The following is a 24,577-nucleotide window of genomic DNA, read 5'->3' on the forward strand; positions in this document are numbered from 1 at the left end:
AGTCCAAGCTCTGCTCACGACTTGAGTTCGATCTCAACGGAAGTTGGTTTCAGGTAGCCGGCTCAAGGTTGATTCAGCCTTCCATCCTTCCGAAGTCGGTAAAATGAGGACCCAGCTTGCTGGGGGTAAAGGGAAGATGACTAGGGAAGGCAATGGCAAACCACCCTGCAAACAAAGTCTGCCTAGTAAACGTCGGGATGCGATGTCACCCCGTGGGTCAAGAATGACCTGGTGATTGCACAGGGGACCTTTAATGTTCAAGATTGTTCACCTGTGAGTTTTATTTTAGCTCACTCTTCCTCTAATGAGCTCAAGATAACATGTTGTTAACCTGAAAAAGGGATGCCAGAAATTAGACGTGAGACTTTTTCACAATGCTCTTTATTACCGAACAATATTTCTCTCTCCCTCCCCTTTCTTGAGCCAGCTGGATAACAATTTATTTGCTAAACCATTACAAAGCCAGATTAACTTATATGGCTGTTAATATGCAGAGTGGTAGAGGTCGGCTTGGATGATCATTAGGTTACTTTCAGTCCTTTCGCGTGTCTGTTGGTTTGTGTGAAATTAAACAATCAGCAGCGATTATATAAGAACAACCTGAGAGATTTTTCAGAATGTAGCAGCACTAACCGGTTAATTCCAGATAACCCAGTTTAAGGCTGCAGCCAATAATTTACAAAGGTTTGATGGTTTTGAAAAGGTCACCTTGTAGTGTTTAAGAATCTTTTTAGGCATTTTGGTAGATGATTTATTTACATGGCCCAACACAAAATGTGTTTTATGTAAGTGCAAGAAATCCTTAAACTGGGGCAATCTCTATGTCTGTTGGTTTGTGTGTGTGAATTTAACAGTCAGCAGCAATTATATTAGAACAACCTGAGAGAGGGGAGAGCATCTGCTTGGGATGCAGAAGGTCCCAAGTTCAATCTCCAGCTAGAAGGAACAGGTAGGAGGTGATATGAAAGTCCTTCACCTGAGATGCTGGAGAGCCGCTGCCAATCTGAGTAGATTGACTGGTGGTCTGACTCCCCATAAGGCAGCTTCATGTGTATGTAGGAAATCAGTGTCAGAGCATCCGATCCACAGCATCTTCAGTTAAAAATATCAGGTAGCAGATGCTGTGAAAGATCTCTGTGAGAGACACTGGAGAGCATCTGCCAGCCAGAGAAGGCAATACTGACCTTAACAGATCAGTGGTCTGACTCAGTATAAGGCAACTCCATGTGTGTTTATTTACAACCACTTCCTTGGTCCTAAAAAGACCAGTCTAAGGGATTCTTCAGCAACAACTGCAAGAAGAAGAAGAGTTGGTTTTTATATGCTGACTTTCTCTACCACTTAAGGAAGAATCAAACTGGTTTACAATCACCTTCCCTTCCCCTCCCCACAACAGACACCCTGAGAGGTAGGTGGGGCTGAGAGAGCTCTAAGAGACCGGTGTCTAGCCCAAGGTCACCCAGCTGGCTTAATGTGGAGGAGTGGGGAAACGAATCCGCTTCACCAGATTAGGTTCCACCGCTCCAAGTGCTGCCAATCTACGACTACCAATTTCTTATGTGAAGATTAAGATAAAATATGGTCTACTTGATGAACATAAAGAAGACAGTCCCTTCTATCTTTTGTGTAAGCTGACTGTCTGCCTTTCAGCTCTTGCCCGTCCAGTCATTTTGATGGGCTTTTCTGGCAGGCAGAGGACTGCAGTTATTACGTCATCTTTGTTGTAGGACTGGTAAGTGCTGGCATTATTTTGAGGGCGGCAGCAAATTGAGTTCCCTCGGCTCCATTCCCATCTTCTACAGCTTTGACAGGGCATTCTGGAAAAGTGGCTTCAAGTACTTCTCGAAGGCCTGGTTGTCCTGTTGGGAGACAAGAGGCAAGATGACATCAGGCCCAGAGATGGCCAAGAGGTCTCTGAACTCACAACAGAGCAGTGCAGCTAGTTTGCTCTTCTGTTCTCAGCCTTAAGAGCTTCCAAGCCTATATTTCCTCATGTCGAACGGCACATTTTGAAGACAGCCCTCATTTGCCATGATCCAGTTGGAGAGAGATGTTCTAATGGAATCCTGCTTCTGCAAGTGCATTCCTCTTCTCTCTCTCTGTCTTTCTCTGTTGTGTGTGTGTCTGCGTGTGCCGTCAAGTCAGCAAAGGGCTTTGGGAGGGGAAAAATAATATTGCATTCAGTAGCTGGGGCCATGGACACTGTGTTTCTGTCCTCCGTGAGCATCACCTAACTCACGATGTGCATTATCAGCACTTTCAGATGAGAAAAGAGGATTTTGTTATTCCAGAGAAAGTCATTCACACTGCAACTGGAACTCATCATCTTTTAGAGGGAGAGGGAAATATAAAGATGCAGCTGCAGGCCCAACTTGCTGGATCCAATATGGGAGGAACTGTGAAGGAAGCAGCCCCTCCCCTAAAAGCGATCACTTCCCTCCTCTGGCGTTAAACAGACAGCAACCCTTGATGGTTCCCTCCCCTCGATTCACATCCGCATGAAGTCTTGACGCTGCTTCTGCAACCTGAATTGCCCTCGCCTAAATGAGGCTCCCTTGTTAGGACTGTTAGGAGGGGCTGTGGCTCAGTGGTAGAGCATCTGCTTGGCGTGCAGAAGGTCCCAGGTTTAACCCCCAGCATCTCCAGTAAAAAGGACTAGGCAAGTAGGTGATGTGAAAGACCTCAGCCTGAGACCCTGGAGAGCCGCTGCCGGTCTGAGTAGACAATACTGACTTTGATGGACCAAGGGTCTGATTCAGTGTAAGGCAGCTTCATGTGTTCATGTGACTACGGCTGTGTCTTTCTTGCTCTCCTTCCTCCTTCAGTCTACTCAGTGACAGCCCAAAACAATCCTGCTCGCCTATCCTTGGACACATGGCATCTTTTTTCTGAAACTTCTGCATTGCAAGAGTTGCTTGCTGCACTGACAAAGGTGTACTCTGAGATTTAAAAAAAGGTAAAGGTATGGGGTTGCTGACCCATGGGGTGATATCACATCATGACATTTACTAGGCATACTTTGTTTATGGGTTGGTTTGCTATTAGGAAAGAGTGAGAAAATATAATCAACAGTGTGGTGACAGCTGCCGCTGAGCATCCAATTGGATCTGCAGGGGCCAATCAGAAGCCCTGATTGGCAAGAGCTCCATTTAGCCCCACCCAATTTCTAAGAACACCTGCCAAAAAAGGCATTGGCAGGCAGCACGGTGTCCACAAGCACTATATTGGGGACCCCTGAACTACAGTTTATCATGGTATCTTAGTGCAGCCTGGACTAAAACAACTCAAAATTCTGTCTCTAGGAAAGGAAATGACTTGTTGAGCAAATGTACCTATGTTTTGCATAATCTGTTCTGCTTCTGCTGCTCGCTCAAAGAATACCCAGATCTGCTTTAGTGCAGGGCCGGCAATTAATTCCCAGTGATTGGAAACACTGCCAGGCAGGACCTTCCTTAAGAGCATCTGGCAATCCGTAGATGTCAGAAATGCTGTTCTCACCTGGTTGTTGGTTGGTGACTTCTTAGCCCACTCAAAAAGCCGCTCGTAGGCACGACCGTCATAACATCCAATGGCCGAATTTAAATTTGCATCAGAGAAGTCGAAAGCGTCCACTAGTGGAACAGCATCTGGCCTGTGGGAGCAAAGGAAACATGTTACTCCGTAGGGAGGGAAAGAAAGAAAGGAAAGAAAAGAAAAGAAAAGAAAAGAAAGAAAGAAAAAGAGAAAGAAAGAAAGATTCTCAGGATGCAGTTTGGTGCCTACTCTTCACTTCCAGGTCTGTATGATGTGGTCATAAACTGTAGAATATATCCAGCTGTGAACACGTTACGAACAAGGTGTTGGAAGTAACCAACTTATCTGCTGGTGGAAAAGGAGGAATGGGATCCCATTTGACCCCTCCTCCCAAAAACTGTGTTGGGGGTGAGTGGACCTGCCTGCACAAAAGTCATGTTGAATGAGGGTTGTAGTAAGGAGAAATTGACAGAAAAAAACTAGCTGGATCCAACCCAAGGACGAAGCACAGGGGACAGGTGAGCGAAAGAAGCATTGCTGGTTTGTGAATGGAAGGCTTGTGGGGGGTGGCTTGTGTGATAAGATGGAAGGAAGAAGGAAACTGTTGTTACAATAGGTAGGACCAAAGTACTTTATGATTTTCATTAAGCTAGAGATTATGAGACCTTGGCCGACTTTCTGACACAAGGGAATCTTTCATTGCCAATTACCCCATACCACCTCCGGGCCCATTTAAAGTATAAATATTGGCCCTTTTTCTTCATTCATTGTGTGTGCTTCTTTGGATCTGAACACTCACCCCTTACTTGTGTGTAAAGTCTCTCGCTTTACTTTCTGGAAAGGCTGGTTCGTTTCCTCCCCCCTACAGCGCTGCTTTCACTCGGACGTTACTCTTCAAGATCGGTATTTATCACCCGAACCCTAACTCTGGATTCCCACCCCTCCACCCTTTTAATTCTGAGCTCTTGTATGAATTGTGTGTGTTTCTGCTTAGTTTGTGTGCTTGAAATCATTTTATAATAAAACTCCATTTCATTTGTATACACTGGCTGCAAAAATCCTGGTTACCCAACCTCTTGCAAAGCTCTGTCACACGCTAATTCCAGCAATTAAAGCGGAGACGCTCTAAGTCGGGTAACACTCTCACCCCACCTAGTACCATCTATTCCCATTGGTAGAGGCTCTCAGTGAGGCCTTTGCCAGTATGCTACCTGAGATCCTTCAAATGGAAATGCTAGGGATTGAACCTGGGACCATCTGCATAACAAGCATATGCTCTGCTCCTGGGCTAAGGACCCTCCCCAGTTCCTGCAGCAATCTTATGAACACCATCTGTATCTTGCTTGAGGAAGGACCATGCTTGAAAGCTACAAGTCTGCTGGGATGCACCAACAGCACTTTGACTGTGGAGCGCTCCTAATTCGAAAGGGAAGAGTCATAACACAGTGGTAGAATTTGTATGCAGAAGGTTCCAGATTCTTTCTCTGGTATGCCTAATTAAGAGCTTCTCAGGCAGCATGGGTGAGAAAGACCAGGGTGAGAAACTGCTTAAATTGGAGACGGCATTGTTGAGGTGGGACAAAATTTGACCCAGCATTGTTGTGGTGGGACAAAATTTGACCCAGGCACTACTTCACAGAAAGAGACCCTGGTAATGGCACAAAATGGCTCTTTTGAGTGCTACCTTGTGCTTCCTACAGGTATTCCTTCAGCATATGGGCCTCCCTCCTCAACTAACCTAAGGAAAAGTATTTTGCTAGTGATTCATAGATACATCTGTGTCCACCTGACATGAACACGGAGAAACATTTTTCAGCAGGAGGGCATGAGAAGAGGATTAGCTTACCGAATGACAGCCAGGAGATCCAGGTAAGATTCGGTCACCATGTCGCTTTGCTTCCCAGAGAGGTGACCAGCCTGCAGGAAGTCCCCCATATTGGAGAAGATCCCATGTAAGGCAAAGAGGTCACAGAGATTCTTCAGGACCCTCTGGATGTGAAATTCTTTTTCAAATTTCTCTAGGGCTTTGACAAAGGTTTGTACTACAATGTAGTGGCTGTGAGCCTGAAAAAGTAACAAGCAGACACAGTTGTAAGTCATGCTTGTTTACCAAAATGGAGGCAAAATAACTGGACGAAAGACAGGTCTGAGCCCTCGGAGCAAGAGAGAACCAGCTCTGAGAAGGAAGAAGAGCTGGATGATGGAACCCACTCTCCTTCCCATTCTGAGGCCTGAGGGGAGTCTTCCCAACTCCGACCAGGACAATGGAGGACAGGAGGGAGACGCAGGAGGGGTTACCAGGCAACCCTTGAGATGCATCAGGACAATACTGGTTGTAACTGTTAAACGCAAGCTTATTACCATTTGATCTAATAGGGTGGTGCAACAAGAATATTACCATAGCAGCCCATGCCAGTTGTACAGAGCACGAGTTCCACGCTTCATACTGTGCTGTTCCCGACTGAATCAGAGACTGAAGTTTGATGGCTGCATTTTCTACCATCCTGGGAGCAGAAGTGAAAAATTGTGTGATGCATATAAAATGGTCCATAACAACTCTCAAACATATTTGCAAATATTTCCAATTCCTTTCTTCTTTTTAGGCCCTTTACAGCAAGAGGAGAGGCCCAGTCTATACATGCAGCAGCAGGATAAGGTGGGAGAATTCTAGATGGTATCACCTCTAACTGATACCACTGGTGAATGGTCTTCAAGACTCACCTCAAGTTACAAAAGAACCCATCATGTCAGAGAGAGGGCTAGGCTAAATCATTCTCCCTACAGTGCTACTTATCTATTATTAATTATTATTATTATTATTATTATTATTATTTTGCCATCAAGTCACAGCTGACTTATGGCGACCCCATAGAGTTTTCAAGGCAAGAGATATTCCAATGGTGCTTTGCCATTGCCCGCCTCCGCATCATGGCCCTGGTTTTCCTTGGAGGTCTCCGATCCAAATACTTGCCAGGGTCAAGGCTGAGAGTGTATAAGTTTCCATGGCAGAGTGGGGATTCAAACCTTAGTTTCCCAGATCCTAGTCTAACTCCTTAACCACTACGCCACGCTGGCTCGCTATCTATTTGTAGGGATTTTAAAAAAATTAAAACTGACAATTAAAGAATCTGACACACCCTTGCCTAGAGTCTTGAAGTAGTTCAGTTCCACCTAACATCTCCAACTTCTGCCACTTCCTTCTGGCACATATGAACACTAGGCCATGAGTACACTAATCATCAAAGAGATCTCCCCATCCCCCATAACCCCAAGGTACCCAGTGAGCTTTATGGCTGAGTGTGCATTTGAGTCTCCCTTGTCCTAATCTGACACTGTATCTGCTATATCACACTGACTCAATTTGGATCTTATTTTCCTCCAAGCCGTTCAGGAGAGCATTTTAAGCTCAACACAGCTATGTGAGGCAGGTCAAGCTGGAAAAAAAACATGACCAGCTGCTGAGATGAATTGCCAAACATGGGTGTCACACATCCAAACATAATGTCCCAGCCTCACCCTGACTCTCAGAAATCAGCAGATCGCCTTCAGACAGGGCCAGGTCGTCACAGGCAACTTACACCAGCAGTATGCCATTTTACAGGCGCCCTATTGACTTCCAGGCTCGCTTTGAGGCATTTGTTCAAGTTGGACTGGGGAGAGGCAGATTTGTTTCCCAGTCAGCTAACCTACCTGACAAGGTTATGGGGATAAAGCAAAAGAAAGGGAGCCTTAGAGGGAATAAAAATGAGATTGATTTCTCAAAGGCAGATTCAGAGCACCCTGGCTGACTATCTCCTGTGTACAAACTTAAAAGAAGGCACAGCACATAGAAGCGTTTTAAGTAGGTGGTCTCAGTTGTGCAAGGCCTCATAAGAACATAAATACATAAGAAAGGCCCTGCTGGATCAGATCAAGGCCCATCAAGTCCAGCAGTCTGTTCACACAGTGGCCAACCAGGTGCCTCTAGGAAGCCACTAACAAGACGAGTGCCTCCTTCTTCCATGCTTAAAGAGTAAAGCTGAGCATGTTTGAGAAGCCCACTTTTATCAGGATCAGTAAGTGATATGCTGGGGATTTTTAATAAGTTTCAGGTTTTGTTGGTTTTCATTTAAACTAGCTCTTAAAATAATAAAACACAGCAGTTGTGCCTTTAATGTTGTTATTAACTCCAGGAGTAACTTGCCTGTCCCTTCAAGGAGTTTGGGGCAGAAACTCAGCTTGACAACAACTCTGTGAGGTTGGTCAGGCAGAGAGATAGCAACGTAGTTCAAAGCCACCCCTCCTTCTCATTACTCAACTCTTGCTCTGCTGGGGTGCCACCCACACCTGTGACTTTTGAACAGGATGGGATTTAAATCCATTCACAAATTGGGTTGTTTTAAACCAACCTGAAGGCTCTCTGCTTATAAGCTTCAATGTAAACATTGGGATTTAGAAAATCTCTTTTCTCCTGGGCTCGGCATTTCCCAGAGCTTGTGGAAGACAAGTAGGCAACTGACGAAGGAAGGGGTTGTCCAGCCTTCACCATCCCAAGGCATTTTACTAGAAACCTGATGGCAGATAAATGAGTCACATCATTTTTCACTCTTCTTAATATATCCAGACTAAAGGTATGTTCATCTAAACCATATGTCTTAAAGAAACACACAGACATTTAAGAACCTGCAAGCTATGATTATATTATACAAACTCTACAGCAGAATCCCTGGGAACGTTTTTTTAAGGAATGGGAAATTTCTAACCCTCCTTATTAAGGAGATAACGCACTGTATTCTGCTAAAGAGAGAACGATTGCAGTGATACTACAGAATCGTACACTGCCCCCACACACTTATTGCCTCACAATATTTTTTCATTAATCCTTATCTCCATACCAACTCAGTCATAAAAAAACCAAAAACAGATTATGCCATTTTGCTTTGCAAATATTACGAATCCTGCCCTTGGAGCTTGTGCGATGTTTTAGTCCCAGACAAAGAACAACATTCTCTCCCTCGCAGAAACCAGACAGCAAATGTTCTGTCAGCTTTGGTCCCTGGGCAGTAGAAACGTTCGTGAGCATTCTGTGCCTTAAGATCAGCTCAGCCAATGGGAACCAGAAAGTTCAGCGAGGATACCTGGCTGTCTGCAGGAGGAGAACAGTGTTTTCCCCTTCGTAAGTGCAGGATGCAACCACTTTTGTGTACAAGGAAGGCAGGCCGCTGAGGAGAGAGTACCCGTGTCCCCCGCAGGCCCTCCGACACGCCTCCACACCTGCTGAGCTGTAGCCTGTGGCGATCACTTTAATGCCCGAAGCGAGCGCATGAAGCTGTGACAAGGACAAAAGGATCAGGACGTTTCTCTGAACAAGGTGAGGTGTTATAAATGGCCCCACAACAACAGTCTCCCATTGATTCAGTTGCTCGGCTTCTTTAAAATATATATACATTCCTACCATCCTCTTATACAATCTATTGTCACATGTCCCATTATCTATCTGTGATATTCTTACTTGCATCAAAACCTTGGGACAGGGTAGAGATTGAAATAAATTAAATAACACTTCTTTCGAATCCAAAAAATGGACAGGATGTAGCCAAAAAGTCAAGTACTTTTAAGTTCCAGAGTCTCAGTGACAACCTTTTAAAAATGCTGTTATATTGTTGTTATTATTGCTACTTTCCATACCAAAAATCAATACAACTTAAGAATGGCTTTGGCTGGACCGTGCCCAGTCTTGGAATCTGTGGTTTGTGACTATGCAATAAGCTTGCAAATAATTATAACATGAAACTACAGGAAAACTCTGAATGGCAACAGATTGTACTGGAAGAAGAGCTATATCTCAGTAATTTCCTGTTTTATCTGCTTCTTTCATCTTGCTCTAGGTCTTACATTTTGACTCGCTAATGATGAGTGTCCCACACCCATTCTTAGTGCAGCGGTTACACTTGGGACTGGACCTTGTTTTGAACAAGCCTCTTTGTATCATATTTCTCCCACTTTTTTGTAGTGTATATAAATTATCTTGGTGGATTAACGCTCCAGTAAATCTGATGAAGTGCGCTCTGGCTCATATAACCTTACACTGGAAGAAATAGTAGTAGGTCTCCTATTTTATTCCCTTGGGAGAAAGTCTGCTTATTAATAGAGAAGTGCCTAGAACAGTCCTCCTGAAACTGTACCCCTTCAGTCGGCAACTGAGCAAAGTTGAATGATTTCTCCACATTAAAACCTCCTGCATGTGAGAAAACAGAACATCAGGGGAAAGTGTTTTTGTTTAGTCCCATGATTGTCACAAATTTTGAGGCTGAAATCCTATTTTAATTTAATGTATTAATAGCCCACCATTCTCACAGGGATTCAAGGTGGATTACAAGTTATAAGAACTATTCGGGTGGACAGCAACTATCTCCAATAAACATTGCAGTAGGACTAGGATTACAGAATTAGAGAACAATGCAAACAAAGAATTGTCTAAGCCACAAAGTACCATAATGCAGAAAGTGAGTGTATTTTGCTTCTTTCTTTGTCTTAAGTGTGGGATAGCATTCAGTCATGCATTTCCCCCCACACACAACCTGACGTGGTATACCCCAAGGGGAATAGACCACGTGAGTTTTCTGCACATCAGAATCAGATCTATTTGCAAGTTCGTGTATGCATGTGTATTAGTTATGGATTGGAAATCAACTGAGGATTTGCAGGTTTGCAAAAGCCGATACCACAGCTAGATCTTTCATGTGTTTAGACATGACACCTAACCAATATTAAGTCAACAGGAACGCAACCTTGCTCCTCCCTCCCTGTGTGGAGCGTGATGAACGAATCCCAGTTAACAACTAACTCTTGTTACCTACAACATATAAATCCAGGCACACAGACACAGAGGAATTAGTCTCCCAAACCCAACCTTTAACTGAAGTTAGTTCTATCCCCTCCCCCCAAAAGCTGGTTTTCTAAGTGTGGATTAATTTCTGGTCTGGAAACACAATTGGTGAAGAAGAACATGCCGCTGAGTCGCAAATGACTGATGGTGAACGGATCCAGGAGACATTCAGAGGTGGCTTGTCACTGCCTTCCTCCGCATAGCAACCTTGGTGGTCTCCCATCCAAGAACTAACCATGTGGCCAACCCTACATGGCTCCCAAGCCCTGATGAGCCCAGGGAAAGCTGGGCTATTAGGGCTGCTATGATTGGTGAGGGGTACCTGAATTCCAGTTAACCCATCCACCTGCAATCATACATCACGGATGGCTGGAGTTTGTTTCTAATTGGGATTCCTTTATATGAGTAAGAGATGGGAGGAAGAAGGCACACATGCAAGCCTAACAACTAGCCAGGATTATGCACAGGTGGTCACTGGAGATCTTCTGGGATTACAACTGATCTCCAGGCGACAGAGATCAGTTCACCCGGAGAGAATGGCTGCTTTGGAAGGTTGTTTCCCCTTCACATTACCTCTGGAAGCAAGTCAAATTTCCCTTCTTTGGTTTCTGCATAGCCTCTGTCAAAGACTTCCTGCAAGTAGTCACAGACAAAGTGGAAGGCATAGGCTGTGGCCAGCTGAGGGAGCAGCTTCTGTTGCTGAGTCTGATAGTCCAGAATCTTTGTCTCTTGGTCCCTGTGGGAAGAGATGGAATGATGGATGGCACTCACTGGCTGAAGCAGCTGCAAATGGCTTTGCTGGCAGAAGGATCTTAAGCTGCAATGCTTTCAAGCGTCGGAGACTGACCAATTACAGGTTCCTAACAAAAAGGGAAGTCAACCAATAGGATATGCTGCAGAAGGAAGTTCTCCAATCACCACATTGGCTAGTTTTCAAGAGGGTGGCTCTTACCACATAGGGAGACCACCAAGGGAGTCCGGGGTTGCTACACAGAGGCAGGCAATGGCAAACCACCTGTGAACATCTCTTGCCTTGAAAATCCTATGGGGTTGCCAAGTCAGCTGCCACTTGATGGTACTTTCCACCATCACTATTCACTTGCAGGCTAATTCAGGCAAATGCCTCCCTGCATCAAAACGGCGAAAGGCACCAGAAATAAGTTATGCCACCTTAAAAACAAACATACATGTAGTCATCTCTGAGAAGAGGGTGTGTTTGTAGGGCGGGCAGCAAAGTTGCTAAGTGGTCATGATGGGAAAACAGTGGCCTGTTAAAGAATTTGGGTTTCCTATAATGTAACAACTTGAACACAAGAACCTGCCTTTTTACTGAATCCGGCCACTGGTCCTTCAAATTGAGTATTGTCCACTCAGACTGGCAACGGCTCTCCAGGTGCTCAGGTAGAGGTTTTTTCACATCACCAACCACCTGGTCTTTTCAACTGGAGGTGCTGGGACCTTCTGCAAGCCAAATGGATGCTCTACCACCGAGCCATAGCCCCTTCAACTTATTTATTAAAACCTTTATACTGTGCCTTTACTGGTGGTTAAAGGTGGTTTACAATCATACTTAAAAAAAAAAATCCAATTAAAATCACCAGAATAGAATAGCAGAACTCAGATCTCTCCCTCCCTTCTGGACAAAGGTCTATTTTAGGACTGTTGTGAGAACAAAATGGGGTCTGGAAGAGGAGAGTCATGTATGCTGCTCTGAATCACTGTAAGATAGAAAGGGGAAAAGTCAGTGTCCCATGCCGTGTCGCAGCAGCCTTCTTAACATCAGGTAGTTGCAGCTTCCCCATCTTAATAAATGGTTTCCTTCCCCAGATGCACCAAAAAAATTGGGGAAGGAAAGCAAACTTGCAATGATGGCTTTTTGCAAAAGGAGGAGAGAGAGAATAGAAACAACAACAGAACAGCTAGAAAGTTACACATGCCTCTACTTGAGGCCAGACCCTCATCACGTACTGTACCCGGGTTTTAACTCAGACTGTCTCCGCACCACAGAATATCGGATAGCGATAGTGCATGCTTTCATCAGAATGGTTAAGACTTCGGTCCGAATAATGCTCACACGGACCACAACCATAGTCAGGTAGTTAATCTTCTCACTTCCTCGTTTGATGTATTGGCCATCTGACAGAACCTGGAATATGTGGGGAAATTAAGGAGGGGGGAAAGAAGAGGAAAATTATGAAAGACAGCAAAGTGGGGTAGGAAACTGCACTGACGGGGCATTTTCTGTGGTGGCATCCCGCCTTTGGAATGCCTTCTCCCTAGAGGCTTGCCAGGCACCTGTTTTAAGTAGGGGTTTTATCTTTCCAGCCTGTTAGTGGTCTGCTTTGTTTTATGGACAGTTTTAATGCTGCTTATGTCTAATGACTTGGGCTTTTTAAATGTTTTGAGTTTTTAATATTGTGATTTTATAATTGTTATCCACCTCCAGCAGGACTCTGAGAAGCTGCAAAGAAATATGGTAAATAAATAAAACTGATGGGCATTCAAAGACAGCAAGGTTCTCTGATGAACCTATGAAATCTAATGATAACTTGGGTGATTGCAATGAATGCCTCTAGGGAAGAAAAGGGGGTAACGGCAACATCTGAAAAGTAAGCCGGTGTCTTTCTACATCCTCCATAGGTAAGCACTTAGGGAATGTCTTCAGCCTATGTCTTCAACATTTAATGATTAATGCAAGCAGTACAGTTTATTCTTGACTCTATACAGTACACACATTATCTTGGAACATTCTTAGGAAACATTCGTGGGGGTGATACTACGAGCGAAAAACAGAAGGTGAATCAGCCCTAGTGGTGGGAGAGTTGATAAGATATTGCATCAAAAGAATTAACAGACACATACACATTTATTATTTGCATATAGTAATGCCTTTTATATATGGTGAAGCTGACATACTGGGATATTTCAGGTAATAGATTTGTAGGGCTTAGCAAGGAACGGTGGAGGAAAAAGGCAGGAGCAGTGTGTAAGGCAGATGACTGGGGCCTGTAGGGCAAGGCAGCCAGTGTGTCAAGGCTCTAGTCCTTAAGCATTTGAAGCTTTTGCAAGATGCTGCTTGCAGGATTTCAAATATCCCTTCACAGCCACGAGGGCGAGACCCTTGGGCCATAAACGCATGGCTATAATCGTATTTGTTTGTCCCTATCCTATCTCACGTTTTATGTCCCCGCATTCAAAAAACTGAAAGCACGGGGACATAAAACAGGGACAAACAAATTTGGCTCCTTTCCCCACCGGGTAGAAGGCACTACCCGGCCCCAGCTGCTGCAAACCTCTACCCGGCAACCTTTTGCAGCGGCTGGAAGCGCACAGCCATGGCGCCAGAAGGGGCTGCCGCTGTCGCTTCGCCTCTGATGGCGGGGATCCAGGCAGCAGGCTGCTCTGAGGTGAGTTTGAAACGCCGGCTGGGTGCCGGGGAGGAAAAAGTGCGGCTGCTCCTTTCCCCGCTGGGGCCGGGCAGTGCCTTCTACCCAGTGGGGAAAGGAGCTGCTGCTGCCGGGACCCGGAAGTCTCCTGGTGGAGAGTCGATCCAGGCTCCCAGCCTGCACGGGCGAGCTCCTTCCTCTGTTGCGCGCCTTCCATTTTAAGTCGCGACAACAGAGGAATGGCTTCTCCCGGGGATATAGCAAAAGGGAGAGGGTTCAACGTGCATGTGGGTGAGGCACGTGCGTGGGGACCTCACCAATTCGCTGCATTCCCGGGAGAAAGTGGCCGTGCGTTAATGGCTTTGCTGTTTTAAGGAAGATCTCAGGAATCTTCTCAAGCTATCAAAATTCTTGCCCAGGTGACAGATTCTAAGAGAAATTCTGCCCTGAATGTCAACCTTGCTTGCCAGGGGCCTTTGCTTCCCCTGCCCAAGGGCACCTGAGAGAACCGGTCCAGCATGTTTTTCTTCGGGACGCGAACATTCTTCAACATGAGATAGCCATTGTCAGTCTGCGCAAAGTTCATTTTGGGACCAATGTCCCCCACGGTTACTCCTGAGGGAAAACAAACCAAAAAGAAACAAACAGATTATACACATCCAAGTGATTCATCACACTCAGGGCTAATTCACAGGATATTAAGTCCTTGTAGCTGCCAGAGACACACTGCGATCGAACATGTTCTAGGAGTACCCCTCTGAGAAGCAATGGCCCCAGCCTTAACTGGGGATGGGGGGTGTTGGTTGCAGGTAGGGTTGCCAGGTGGCTTGGAATGGCGGGCTATTGCCCGGCAATCCATCGGCCGGGTGAAAGCAAGGATCGTGTGCATATGTGGCCGCAAGTAACACAATCCTGTCACTTCCGGTTTACTTCCGGAAGCGAAGGGACGATTTACCACTCAAATGGGGGTTTGAGGGATAAATCATCCCGTTGTGTTGCGGCGCTTCCAGAAGTAAACTGGGAGCAATGGGTCACGTTGCTTGCAGCCATGCGCATGCAGTCCCCACCCCAAAAATCTCCTACTGGAGGAGAGGGGGACCCAGCAACCCTAGTTGCAGGTCTGGGGAGTGGAAGAGAGGGCAGGATTTCCCCTCAGGGGACTTCTCAGGGGACTAAGGGAAGTGGCCCCAGCTGCAGGCCCACTGGGCGCCTAGGCCTACGAGGGAGGGGCAGGGCTTCCAGGAGTGCCCAGAAGACACTCTGGTCTGCCCCTCCTTTATTTAGGGAGCCACGGCTGGGGTGTCAGGGTCAGTTGGCTCCTGGCTTCCCCGTGCCCACCCTCCCTTGGTTTAGTGTTTTAACAGGGATGTTGGTATGTGGGGTCAAGTGTATGTTTTCTCACAGCTTTTGTTGGAGGTTTGGGCATTGGGCTGGATCCAGTTTTGGGGAAGGATGAGCCAACATGTCCGCCTCCCTTGGTCTGGGGATCTCCGCAAAGACTTTGGATCAGTTTGTGAATTAGCTCTAAGTGTGTTGAAGCACATGAAGCTGCCTTATACTGAATCAGACCCTCGGTCCATCAAAGTCAGTATTGTCTACTCAGACCGGCAGCGGCTCTCCAGGGTCTCAGGCTGAGGTCTTTCACATCACCTACTTGCCTAGTCCCTTTAACTGGAGCAGCTGGGGATTGAACATGGGGCCTTTTGCATGCCAAGCAAATGCTCTACCACTGAGCCACTGCAAATGCTGTGGAGCTGGCAGGATGCAACAGCTGGTAGGTAGGTTTAGTTGAAAGGGGACAGTTTGGAGACAGGGGGTCGTTTTTGGTAAAACAGATACTTCTGGCCAGATTCCTGGTGCTAGAAGAGAATGACAAGGCTCAGATGCATTTTCCAAGGGTAGTCTGTAACCAAATGTTATGCCATTACTATTTGGCAATAGTGCTCACAGATACTAGTGTTGGGAGCACAACACAGCATTCTGATCCCTGGAGGCTGAAGTCCAGCATTTTGGAGAGTGAAACGCACACTGTGGAGTAAGTCACCTGGAGCTGGTGAGTGATCTTGGAGGCTGCGGATCTGGACTATGAATGGATGTATCCCATAACACTTTCCTTTTAGATAAAGCTGAGCGAAAACCACAGCATGTGTCGCTGTTCTTCCCACTGTAGGTAGAAGAAAAAGGGGGAGGGAATAACCAGTCTTTTCACACCTTAGCACTCCAGTGAAGAGCTTCATTCCAGCTGGTAATCAGAAAGAGGAAAGTCGAGGGATTCAGAATGGGCATGGACAGCTCACTTGACTCACATGAACTATACAAAATGGCTACTGAAATCTACTAGTTTCTCGACCTCGGCCACAAATCAACTACATGACCTGAGGAAATTCCAAAACTAGAAACCCCACATAAAGCAAGAGGGATGTTTATGAGTTAGACCAATCGCCATCAAAGTTTCTAATTTGCATTTTTTTCGGGGCGGTTCCTGGAGTCCACCTGGAACTGCCACCACCACCAAGCCAGAAGCTACTACCACAGGACAGAAGGCAGATGTGTTGCCTGTATGTGTGCCGACAACACTCTTTATTTTAGGGGAATTTAAACTTTCCAATATAATTTTTTAAGGTTTTCAGTTTTTTCTGCAAATTGGGGAGGGGGGGTCTCCCCTAAGTTTCCTGAAGTATCTGTGTTGTGTCATTGTTGCCCCGATCTATAGATTTAAGTATCCACAGATTAGGCCACACTTGACTGTTAGATATAATACTTCCCAAGTGCCAGGAAAACATCCAAAGCAAGAAAAGAAAACTAATACTGGGGATATTTAATACATTTGGATACTTACGATCTCCCGGCCACCACTTCATGGCAGAGATCTTTGGTGTGTTGAGGATGAACTCCTGCGTGGTAACATCAAAAGTGGCCATGGTCTCCAAACCCCGAAGGTAAGTTCCTTAACAATAACAGAAGTCAGATGGACATAACTTTTCAGAACATTCCAAGGCCAACAGCCACTAGCAAGATCCACAAACCCTCCTGCCTGGGCGCCCGCCATGACAGGGCCCATTTTCTTGTCAGCTACACCCTAAGAGACATCTCAGTTCAAAGTATCTTTAATTCTAGGTTCCCTGTTGCTGGCTCAGGGTTGGGGTTGAGTTCATGAAAGGAATCTCAATGTAACATTCCTCTGTTGCTTCCACATGTTGGCTGCTGCACTGTGTGTGTGCGTTAAGTGCTGTCACGTCACTTCCAACTCATGGCGACCCTATGAATCAATGTCCTCCAAAACATCCTATCTTTACCAGCCAAGGTCCATAAAGTCCAGCAGTCTGTTCACACAGTGGCCAACCAGGTGCCTCTAGGAAGCCCACAAACAAGGCGACTGCAGCAGCACCATCCTGCCTGTGTTCCATGGCACCTAATATATTCGGCATGCTCCTCTGATCCTGGAGAGAATAGGTATGCAGCATGACTAGTATCAATTTTTTTTTTACCAGTAGCAATGGATAGCCCTATCCTCCATGAACATGTCCACACCCCTCTTAAAGCCTTCCAAGTTGGCAGCCATCACCACATCCTGGGACAGGGAGTTCCACAACTGAACTATACGTTGTGTGAAGAAATACTTCCTTTTATCAGTTCTGAATCCCTCCACCCTCCAGCTTCAGCAGATGACCCCACGTTCTAATATTATGTGAGAGGGAGAAAAGCCTTGCTCAGATCTTGCAAACTGAGGGCCCTAGCTTCCTTGATCAAGCCAATCCATCTCAAGTTGGTTTTTTTCCTGCTGCCTCCCACTTTTCCCACTGCCTTTTCCAGTGACTCTTGTCATATCATGACGTGACCACCATATGATGCTGCACTACCACTGCGTTATAGCAGTCCTTACAGGGAAATCCAGCTGTGAATGGGTGACAGAGTGCAATGACTGCACAATATCTAATACTGCATGGACACAGTCTGGGTTTTACAGTGAGGATTCAAAGAGGGAGGAGAGAGCTGTGTCCATCTCCTTGGATGAAGGTCATGGTAAAAAGAAAATGCACAGAGAGAACCATCATCTACCTCCTAAAGCTGTTGCTTAAGGTGTGCAAATGATCTTAACCTCAAAAGTCATTCAGTAAAACTGGATTTCAGAGTATTTACTCTCACTCGTTTTATCTTCTCAGCAGATCCATTGCATTTAGATCAGGGCTGGCAAAATTGCTATGCTAAGCAGGCCATGGGTGTGAAATGCGCTTTTGAGATGCCATTGAAAATATAACCAGTCCCATCCAGGCCACCTTAGGATCATCTCATAGACTGTGCATTTGGGACCAGTGTCTGTAACTTAACCTGCATGTCCTTTTGTATCCTTTTGTGTATGGGTGTGAAAGCTGGACAGTGAAGAAAGCTGATAGGAAGAAAATAGATTCCTTTGAAATGTGGTGTTGGAGGAGAGCGTTATGGATTCTGTGGACTGCCAAAAAAACAAATCAGTGGGTTATAGATCAAATCAAGCCTGAACTGGCCCTAGAAGCTAAAATGACTAAACTGAGGCTATCATTGGTTCTTGTAGGTTATCCGGGCTGCGTGACCGTGGTCTTGGTATTTTCTTTCCTGACGTTTCACCAGCAGCTGTGGCAGGCATCTTCAGAGGAGTAACACTGAAGGACAGTGTCTCTCAGTGTCAAGTGTGTAGGAAGAGTAATATATAGTCAGAAAGGGGTTGGGTTTGAGCTGAGTCATTGTCCTGCAAAAAGTATCAAAGGTAATGTGCTAATCATTGTCCTGTAAGATTCAAGATAATGTGCTAATGAGGGTGTGGTATGTTAATATGGAACCATTGTATCCTGAGGCATATTAACATACCACACCCTCATTAGCACATTATCTTGATACTTACAGGACAATGATTAGCACATTACCTTTGATACTTTTTGCAGGACAATGACTCAGCTCAAACCCAACCCCTTTCTGACTATATATTACTCTTCCTACACACTTGACACTGAGAGACACTGTCCTTCAGTGTTACTCCTCTGAAGATGCCTGCCACAGCTGCTGGCGAAACGTCAGGAAAGAAAATACCAAGACCACGGTCACACAGCCCGGATAACCTACAAGAACCAATGAACTCTGACCGTGAAAGCCTTCAACAATATTTTGAGGCTATCGTATTTTGGTCACGTCATGAGACGACAAGAGTCACTGGAAAAGACAGTCATGCTAGGAAACGTTAAGGGCAGCAGGAAAAGAGGAAGACCCAACAAGAGATGGATTGACTCAATAAAGGAAGCCACAGCCTTCAATTTGCAAGATCTAAGCAAGGCTGTCAAAGATAGGACATTTTGGAGGACTTTCATTCATAGGGTCGCCATGAGTCGGAAGCGACTTGACAGCACTTAACACACACACAAGCAGGCCATAGAATTGGGAGGCATTTGCTAACTGGAATGATGTCTGGGCAGTTCTGGGTCAGCTATGAGACAATCCTGCTCCTTTCAGTCTGGCCTGCATCATCTTCTTCTTCCTCTTGAGCATCAAGGGAGAGCTACATGCGTACTTCTTGAATGAACATGAGGTGGAGGCATTTGGACAGAACTTTGGGCAACAGCTCTGGGAAGCTACGAGCGGTTCGCAGAACTTACCATGTCCCAGTTCAGTCTGGGCATACGTCCCTGCTATGTAATGCTTTTCTGCCAAAGGGATCCACCTGGCGATCTGCTCGTCTGTGCCCAACCCCAGAATGCTCTTCATAAAGACATTGTGCACGCTGAATGCCAAGTCATCTCCAAGCGCCCTGCAAAAAGGACATGCAGGTTAAGTTACAGACACTGGTCCCAAATGCACAGTCTATGAGGTGATCCTAAAGTGGCCTGGATGGGACTGGTTATATTTTCAATGGCATCTCAAAAGTGCATTTCAATTTAGCACCACGAACAGTTTTCCAATCTTGCCTATCCAACAAGCATCCCTATATGCCACCTGGGTTTGCAAACACATTTGGCATGCTAATTGTTACAAGAACAGAAGAGTAGCCATGCTCGATCATACCAATGGTCTCTCCAGACCAGCATCCCATTTCCTGCAGTGGCTGGTGAGATGCTACAGGGAAGCCATATGTAGATATACCCAATGCATGGCCCAACATACCTTGTATGTTGCTTAGTTGATAAGAGCCAATGACGAGAGGCAAGGACGGGACAATGCAAAGCGCAACATTGCATCATGTGTGGGGTTCACCCAGATATTATAGGAGGGGGATAGCAACAGCCCGTGAAATCCTAACACTTTCTGTGTTTAGGTGTATCCCTGATCAGGAAAAAGACCAATGCTGGATTGCTCTTATGCTTTGATCTGCAGAAAACAGCTCTGTTGAGGGGCTGTGGCTCAGTGGTAGAGCCTCTGCTTGGCATGCAGAAGGTCCCAGGTTCAGTCCCCGACATCTCCAGTTAAAAGGACTAGGCAAGTAGGTGATGTGAAAGGCCTCTGTCTAAGACCCCGGAGAGCCGCTGCCAGTCTGAGTAGACAATACTGACTTTGATGGACCAAGGGTCTGATTCAGTATCAGGCAGCTTCATGAGGTGCACACCTTAAAATGTAACATGTGAAGACAGAACTATAAGAGGACCTACAATCAGAACCTGACTGAGCATGCCTGTTGTGTCAGCCTCTGACTGGGAAGTCAAACCAGCTCATTTCCTTATTACAAAACTCAATCAACTCATTTCATTCCAACAGCAGCAGCGGCTTTTCTCCTTCTGTAACGTTTACCAAGGCTGCCAAAACACAGAACACGGACTAGCTGCATTTCCAGAGAAACCACTTTCACTCTCCTGCTACCCTAAGGCCAGACCCTGGGAGTCCCAGAGTTTTTTAAAAATTAAATTATCCAGCATGCAGGGGCCTGATTCTGATCAAAACTGCAGTGTCCCTATGCTGTTTTCCCATTCCAAATCAGCTCTAGGGGGCTTCAGGTTATTGGCCTTCATCCAGCCCATTACTGACTTCAAGTACATATTCAGAACATCTACTGACTCTTGCGATTTAGATGAAAAGTAGGAGTTGTGTATCATTAACCTACCAATGGCACTTCACTTCAAATTTCCATTCTAATCTCATCCTGCAGCTAAGTACAAGGAGTATTCAAAGCAGGATTCCCACCTTCCTTCTATCTATTAGATTTCAATCCCACATTTCCTTCGAGGAGTTTAAGTTAGTGTTCTCCCCTCGTCCGCTTTATCTTTACAACAACCCTGTGAGGAAGTTGAGGCTGAGAGACAGTGATGGACACAAGATTCACAGTTGCCACAACTGGAACTAACTGACACTTTTGAACAGTCTTCAAGAGGTAGCTCCACACAGAGGTCATTATGGTAGTCCAACCTGGATGTGACCAGAACATAGATAGCAGTGGCCAACTTAAGGTTTTCAAGGAATGGGCATCACTGGCAAATTAGTCAACGTTGGTAAAAGGCAGGGTTGCCAGCTCTGGGTTGGGAAATAACTGGAGATTTTGGGGGGTGGAGCCTGAAGAGGGTGGGGTTTGGGGAGGGACTTCAATAGGGTCTAACGCCATAGCGTTCACCTTCCAAAGTGGCCATTTTCTCCAAGTGAACTGACCTCTGTCACCTAGAGATCATTTGTAATAGCAGGAGATTTCCCGCTTCCACCTGGAGGTTGGCAACCCTAGTTAAAGGCCTTTGTACCAGGGAGGAAATCTAGATTTCCATCTGATGTCCATCTTCTAACAAGACACTCCAAGCTGTAATGATCCTCATCCAAAATAGGCAGCCTTCTCATTTCTTGTTCTGCCAGTTTACTAAAAGTACTGGTAAAAATGGTTTCTTCTACGTTCTAAAAAAAAGAAGAAGAGGGTATGGATCTGGCAATCTTCCCTATACCATGTCCCACACCCTTGGCAGGGGGCGGTTAGCTCTTCCTATTTTGGAACTCATCCTTTATCTCATCTGAAACAATATAATTTAACAGCATGAAGTGGGTTTGGGTGGGGAGTTTCTTTCACATTACCTATAGCAATATTTCTGTTCGGGTCCATCGGCGGTCCATCCCATTTCATCCATCTTCCTGGAGAGGTAAAGAGACCTTCTGACAGCAGCTTCGTATCTCTCGTTTTGGCTCTGGAAGTACTGGTTTTCTCTGCTAAATTCTGGGTCGCTCTGGAGAACTGCATCTGCAGAATATGCCACAAGATGCTTGTTTTTAAATGAGGCCGCAGCACAAGGATCTCCCGCCGGCAAGCAGACTAATATTTGCAGAGAAATTCACTGGGTGCTCCACAGCAGGGAGCGTCTCTGCTTCATGTTGGTTCACGGGGAATTTGATGTAAAAGGCTCCTCTGAACATTTCTAGTGTTCCCCTGAACATTCTAACTCTTGCACATGGCATATGTGAAGGTGTTTTGCTGAATTACATTCTAAGCCCGCTTAGCGAGTGAGCACATACACAACCCATTGTTCATCTCTTCAGTGCATCTATTAGTGTTCTCTCTCTAATAGATTCAGATATTTGTACCCTGCTTTTCTCCCCAGTGGGAACCCAAAGCAGCTTACAACCATCATTTTCCCTCCCTCCACTTCATCCTAACCCCCGCCCTGTGAGGTAGGTCAGGCTGAAAGAGTATGATTGGCCCAAGGTCACCCAGCCAAGCTTCCATGGCAGAGTGGGGAGTCGAACCTGGATCTCCCGGACCCTAGTGCAACACAGTAGACTCTTCAACATGTTATGGCTGTCAACTGAAATTCTCATAAGTTGCATGAATACACAAAGCTGTCTTCTACTGAGTCAGGCCCTTGGTCCATCAAGGTCAGTATCCTCTGCTCTGACTGGCAACAGCTTTCCAGTGTTTCATGTAAGGGTTCTTCCACATCACCTGCTTCCTGTTAATGGGAGTCCTTGGGGATTGAACTTTCTGCATCCAAGTTGGACGCTAAACCATAGAGCCGCAGCTCCTCAGCACATTGCGTGGAATACAATTACCCCCATTTTAACTTCTAGCCTTTGGGTATTGCCTTTCTTTGCTTGCTGCTGCCAGAAATCAGAATTACTCAGCATGAAAAATATTTTACGGTACATCAGTGCAAAGGAGGAGAAGTTAACCAGCTTTACTGGCCTCCTCATCCCGCCCCATCACTCTTGAAATCTGGGGGGGGGGGAGGCTGAACTGCTGATACTGCACTGTGATATTCTATTGCACCTAGGTACATTTATGGCCATCTGCGTATAAATGATTATGGAGTGTATGGTTTTAATTGATGTTGATGGTTTTATGTATTTTAAACATTCTGTGTTTTGATTGTTGTTACCCACCCTGAGCCTTGCTTGCTAGGGATGGGGGCAGGATATAAATTTGAAAAATAAATAAAATAAATAAATGAGACATGAAAGAGAGACTGGGGAAGATCCAACCGCATCATCAAGCAGACACTGAGCTCCTTCCAATATGCGCACTTACCGACTTTCCGCCGGATCTGGGTGTTTTCAGCACCTCCATCCAGTATATTGGTAAGCCTCTCTACGCTGAAGGAGGCAATTTTCCTTTCAATGTCAAGATCTGGGTTCACGTCTTGTCCAGCAGAACTCTGGAAACCTTTATTGACATTCTGGAAGGCCATTCTGGATGTTCAAGGAACACTGAGAAAAGCGACAGTGTCAATTAGGCTATCTCGTTGTTTTATCTGAGGGTCTTCTGATGCCTTACAAGAAAGGGGGGAAAAATCACTCTAAAATATATCAAGGGACTGGAGAAGGACAAGAACCCATGCAAATTGTGAAGACAACATGATTATATTTTTGAAGAAGTGATGGAGTTTCCTGAGATACAAGCGAATGAAAACTGTCCAGAGAAAAAAAAGGAGGAAGGTCTAGATGTAATTGCATAGCAACTAGAGGTAGATAAAACGCAGGGTCATTAGCCAACTGGGAAAAGCTGATAAAAGACTTGTTAAGCCTCTGGACTGGAAACCCACTAGCCAATTGCAGCCACATACTGTAGTCTAGCAGGTGCTTGCCAACTCCTTCATTTTTGAAGCCTGAAGCAGGAAGCAAGAGGCTTAATTTTTTGTTTAAAGTCAGTGTGGTGGAGCGGTAAGCGTGTAGGTGCATTATCTGGGAGACCAAGTTTTGAATCCCCACTCTGCCATGGATACTTCCTGGGTGACTTTGGGCCAGTCACTCGCTCTCACCATAAGTTTATCTATCTTCCTCTACCGGTCTCTTTCACCAGCAGGTGAAGACTTTTTTGTCTGGTCTGGCATTAGGGTTGCCAGCTCCAGTTTGGGATATACCTGGAGATTTGGGGGGTTGAGTGTGGGAAAGGTCAGGTTTGTGGAGGAGAGGAACTTCAATAGGATATAATGCCATAGAGTCCACCTTCCAAAGTGCCCATTGTCTCCAGGTGAACTGATCTCTGTTGCGTAGAGATCAGTTGTAATAGCAGGGGCTCCCCTACCCACCACCTGGAGGTTGGCAACCCCATCTGGCATACCCGATAACAGTTACTGGACCTCCTTCTAGTAATGTTTGCTTATTTTATCATTTTAACTGTATTTTTAATTGCAGAAACATTTTTCTTATGTTCACTGCCTTGTGGACCCAGATTGAGTAGAAAGGAAGCATAATTTTTTTAAAAAATAATAATAACAATAATACCTCACAGGGTGGTTGTGAGGATAAAATGGAGTCGGGAAAAAGTTGATAGAGGAGAACAATGGGTCCCAAATGGGGAGAAAGGAGGGGTATAAAAACTATAGTTGAAGCAAATAGCAAGTAACATCTCATGGGTCAAAAGACAGAGCAAGGAGGCAAAGCAGGG

The 24,577-nt window shown here is 45.6% G+C and overlaps 1 protein-coding gene across 1 annotated transcript; it reads right to left on the reverse strand.

Moving 5' to 3' along the window:
• Window positions 1-1,773: 1,773 nt before the first annotated feature.
• On the reverse strand, window positions 1,774-23,378 carry ACOX2 (acyl-CoA oxidase 2). Its single transcript, XM_056852425.1, has 14 exons — window positions 23,219-23,378; window positions 21,775-21,937; window positions 19,392-19,543; window positions 16,607-16,714; window positions 15,812-15,931; window positions 14,267-14,382; window positions 12,355-12,527; window positions 10,955-11,117; window positions 8,631-8,821; window positions 7,902-8,063; window positions 5,912-6,017; window positions 5,360-5,577; window positions 3,499-3,631; window positions 1,774-1,859 (listed from the first exon to the last, which is right to left on the reverse strand). Exons 1-14 carry the CDS (start codon window positions 23,376-23,378, stop codon window positions 1,797-1,799), a joined length of 2,028 nt encoding a protein of 675 aa, XP_056708403.1. The 3' UTR covers window positions 1,774-1,796.
• Window positions 23,379-24,577: the final 1,199 nt, after the last annotated feature.

This window comes from Euleptes europaea, chromosome 1, assembly GCF_029931775.1.
Source record: "Euleptes europaea isolate rEulEur1 chromosome 1, rEulEur1.hap1, whole genome shotgun sequence".
Taxonomy (NCBI): Eukaryota; Metazoa; Chordata; class Lepidosauria; order Squamata; family Sphaerodactylidae; genus Euleptes; species Euleptes europaea.

Bases quoted from the DNA above. Each gene is read 5' to 3' on its own strand.
- ACOX2 (XM_056852425.1), bottom strand. From the start codon at position 23,378: ATGGCCTTCCAGAATGTCAATAAAGGTTTCCAGAGTTCTGCTGGACAA. The intron at 16,715-19,391 runs GTAAGTTCTGCG...GTTATTGTTAAG, and splicing joins CCAGACTGAACTGGGACATG to GAACTTACCTTCGGGGTTTG. The intron at 12,528-14,266 runs GTGCCCTTGGGC...CACATATTCCAG, and splicing joins TGCTGGACCGGTTCTCTCAG to GTTCTGTCAGATGGCCAATA.